This window comes from Enoplosus armatus, chromosome 13, assembly GCF_043641665.1.
Source record: "Enoplosus armatus isolate fEnoArm2 chromosome 13, fEnoArm2.hap1, whole genome shotgun sequence".
In the NCBI taxonomy this organism is placed as follows: Eukaryota; Metazoa; Chordata; class Actinopteri; order Centrarchiformes; family Enoplosidae; genus Enoplosus; species Enoplosus armatus.
The window spans coordinates 9634465-9638660 of NC_092192.1; the positions used below are offsets into that span (position 1 = coordinate 9634465).

General features: G+C 41.1%; 1 protein-coding gene across 1 annotated transcript; it reads right to left on the reverse strand.

Moving 5' to 3' along the window:
* Positions 1 to 303: 303 nt before the first annotated feature.
* msx2b (muscle segment homeobox 2b) lies at positions 304 to 3327 on the reverse strand. The gene is made up of 2 exons (XM_070917178.1): positions 2870 to 3327; positions 304 to 2301 (listed from the first exon to the last, which is right to left on the reverse strand). Exons 1-2 carry the CDS (start codon positions 3273 to 3275, stop codon positions 1847 to 1849), a joined length of 861 nt encoding a protein of 286 aa, XP_070773279.1. The 5' UTR covers positions 3276 to 3327; the 3' UTR covers positions 304 to 1846.
* Positions 3328 to 4196: the final 869 nt, after the last annotated feature.

Below are 4196 nucleotides of genomic sequence, written 5' to 3' on the forward strand. Positions count from 1 at the left end.
CACAAGCGAAGTTGTTAGTGTGAAAGCAAGTTAATGTTAAATATATGAACATTTTGCCAATCAAGGCCTCTGCCACAACAAGTCTTATGGGTTATTTCCAGTTAAATAAACAGTGAAGGTTACAGCTAGCTGCTGGTGACATTTAGTCATATAAAGATTTGACAAAAGGTAAACAATTATCCCTGGAGATAAATGCTGTTGTCAGTTCTCACGCTACTGTTGTGAAACTTGAATCACTCAGTAATGCTCATAAATACAGAGATAATGATTGCCAGAGAAACAACACACTGTATTTCTGTACAAGCAAAACATCATTATAAAAGTGTATCTCCAAAAAAAAAAAAAAAAAGACGAAAGTTTGACCAGTGTGGTAAATGACAGCTCAGTAATAACGGGAACTATCTGTGAAGTTGGATAATTTATGGTTATCATTTATGGTTTGTCAAACATTGCCTTGAACTGACCACTGTCTGATGGGAAGCAGACACGGGATTAAACCACACAAACACGCACGTTGGCACACACACACACGCACAAAGAACAGCAGTAAAAGAACAGCAGTAAAAGAATGCGTAACAGCTGCTAAATTACTTCAAATATGATCTTAAGTGAACATAGCTGCACATGTTAACATATTGCTACTTTTATTTTTTTTATTTTTTTTACACATAAAATTGTACGTCATTTATTTAAAGGAAACAGTCTGAAAGGCTTTAAGTTTTTGTTCTTTTGAATGATGAAACATTGATGGAAAAAAAAAAAAAATATATATATATATATATAAACTGCATAGCATATGTAGGCCCTTTCAAAGGGACGTTCAGGAAGAACAATATAAATACACTTTGGTCAGAACTTTAGTACCATATTCTCACAACCGATCATAAATACACAACATGTGACATTCATACATTTCCAGCATAATTATATTTCAAAGAGAATAAATATGTCAATGCTCTATAAATGCGTGGTGAAGAAACGATGAAATTATTTTTTATTCAGATCACGCCCTCCATTTATTATTTCTTCTCTCCCTCGCGCTTTCGTCTTCTCCTTTTCTTCTTTATTTTCAATTTATTGGCCTTGTGTTTTGTAAATCAGTATCACCTGTTGTATTTGTTTGTATGTCCATATCATCTATATGTGTATGCACTAATTGGTGTACGTTTTTATTGCGACGAGAGATAAAAGATGAAAAAAGTTCAAATCAAAATTGTGTAAAGTTTTCATTGTGATGAATAGTTTGTCTTGGAAAGCACACAAACCTGAATTTGCCTGTTTCAAAATCGAAAAGGAGAACAGTTTTTTCAAGGCAAGACACTTTTGTAGAGTTGAAATTAAAAGAATGCTTCAGTGATATGTTTTATTTGGCCTGAGTTGCTGAAACACTCATCATCCATACAAGTGTACAAAGTGTCTTGATATTAAGGCCCAGCACAAGGCACTGTATCGCATGAAGAGAAAGGCTTAAGTGAAAAGTCGTACTTTGTATTATTGTGCCCAGTGCAAGTCCTCGCCCAGCTCAATTATTGCAAAAGTAAACAAGTGAAGAGTATAAACAGCTGGACAGTAACGCCCCTCCTCATACAGACAAGTCATGTAAACAGGCAGTCCAAAGGGCCGAGAGGACATCTAAGTAGTGTTTTTCATCCTCGCTGTGGGAAAAAAAGATTTTTAAATTTGACTTGAAGTGCTCGCAAAGTTGGTTCAAACACTCCTTGTGCAGTAGGTACATTATAAACATTGATTTTTAAAATGTTAGCCACACGTCCTCTGTGTCCATTTTTGGGGAATCCTTGGAAACGTGTGGAAACACATTTCACCAAAGTCACCGATATTTCCATTTTTATGATAAGTGGTACATGCTGTAGCCCAGAGGAGCAGCGTACAGTCCTAAAGGTGAAATGGGCAGTATGGGTCTGTGGTGGTGGTGATAGGCAGAGTACGACTGTCCGTACAGTGACATGGCGCCCAGCGACAGTGGTAACGTAAAGCCAGGGTGCAAACCTCCTGCGGCAGCAGCCGCCACCGCTGCCGTCTTGGCGTCTGCCGCCATCTTGAGTTTCTCCAGCTCTGCCTCCTGGAGCCTCTTGGCTTTTGCCCTGCGATTCTGGAACCAGATCTTCACCTGGGTCTCTGTCAGAGTCAAGGACGAGGAGAACTCGGCCCGCTCAGCGATGGACAGGTACTGCTTCTGCCTGAACTTCCTCTCCAGGGCCAGGAGCTGAGACGTGGTGAAAGGAGTCCGGGGCTTTCGGTTGGTCTTGTGTTTCCTCAATGGACAGGAAGGACTGACATGACCTGGCAGAAGAAACAATAGACGATGAACAACAGATTAAAGAATGAGGATGAGATTCATTCATTTGACTTTCACAGAATTGAACTGTTGATTTATTGTGGATTTTGAGTGTCCTACTTATACTGCTCAGTTGGCTATACTTGGAATGAATGTAACTTAAAAGATGAAAGTTGGATATCAGGACACACTTATCTTATAGGCTACATTTTATGAACACATATTGTGATGTGTTTGAAGTAGTCCTACTCCCTCATACAAGAACCCCCAATATACAGGATACCTGAGTGATTTAGAGTAATTGATTCACGCCTGGCTTTATTTACTTCATGCCTTTCTTTAAACAACAACTCTAACCAACAGCTGACATCCTCGCAGCACAGCTTGTATGTAACCATATGGGCCTGGCAGTAAACTGCAAATCTTGCTGAGAAAAAACGAAAAGTTTGTCATCTAAAATGCAGGCTGCTTGTTAACTTACAGGTAACTTTCCTATTGTAGGCTGCAGGGTAACACTTAAAGGTCTATACAAACAGAAGTTTCAAAATGCTTCACCGTGTAGGAGAGACTTACGAGGCTGTGTGGAAAACGCGCTGCTGGTGATCCAGGGTGCGCAGTCCTCTGACTCTGATGCCTCGGATTTCACCGGCGACGATGGCGCAGCCGTTAAGCTCTTTCGGCTTCCCCCGGGAAGACCGCACGTCTCTCGACACAGATACAGAGAGTTTAAACCTATAGGGGACACCGCCACCGAACCCCCCTCCGCTTTACAGCCGGTGGACTCTCCGCTGCGACTCTCCGTCTTCCTACCGGACATGAGCGCCTCCACGCTGAACGGATGATGCCGACGCACCACCGGAGATGTCTTCTCCTCCGCGGCCCCTTCTGCCAAGTCCGCGCGGTTACTGTCCTCCTCGGACGAACTGCACCCCAAGTCGTTAAAAGTCTCCCGAGAAGCCATCTCTCCTCCGGGTCTCATCCGGGAAAAAAACAAGTGAACTCCGAGGGGAACAGTCAAAGTGCAGCCAGGTGAGAGCCGCTCCGGCAAGCGCGATGTACTGAAGCTGTCAAGTAGTATGTGGGAGTATGTAGACGCATCACGTTGACACGGCTCAACTTTGACCAATCACTGCCGCCCAAAATGTGGACGAGTGGGCCGATGCTGCCTTCAGGGACAGTCGGAAACGAAGGCGCTTGTTTTGTTTTGAGGAGTGCAGCGCAGTACATTATTATTATTATTTATTTTTATTACTATTCATAGGTGACCAAACCACTTCAATAGTCAACTTCAAGGTTAAGTTTAAGGTTAAGTTACATGGAATAGGCTATTTGAAAGCAGCAAAAGTCCTCAAGGGTCACTGAGGTGGTTCAATAAAAGTTTTATTCTATCATTATTTAATTCATTTCAAACTAGACCAATAGGCCTTTTTTTCACAGAATACATTTTAACATATCACAGTAGGAAAAGCACAGGTGTGCATAATAAAATGAATGATGGTTGAAATCCATTTGGCTGGTCCTGGTATTATACATACTTGCTTACTGGGACACTTGAATAGAGCAGAGCCATAGTTAATGTTGTTAGTAACACCTGTGCTTTTCCTACCATGGCAAGTCAAAATATCGGCTGTGAAAAAGGCCTGTGGAGAAAACTATATAAGTAGGAGTATTTTGACCAGAAGTTTCACTAGTCCTGGCTGTAATATTATAACAGCTGTTCAGTTTTTGTATCATGATAAAGAAAAACATTTCCAGATAGGTGTCAAATAAACCTTTACAGGTCTGTAGCTTAATTTTGTTCAGTGAAAAATCAAGATTTATTTAAATACCTGACAAAACAGGTTGCCCTCATGCTTCTTTGAATAAGTAATTTAAGGAAAATACCCTGCAAAAAATAATC

Coding starts and splice junctions, on each gene's coding strand:
- msx2b (XM_070917178.1), bottom strand. CDS start 3,275: ATGAGACCCGGAGGAGAGATGGCTTCTCGGGAGACTTTTAACGACTTG. Junction 2,302..2,869: donor CGCGTTTTCCACACAGCCTC/GTAAGTCTCTCC, acceptor TTCTTCTGCCAG/GTCATGTCAGTCCTTCCTGT.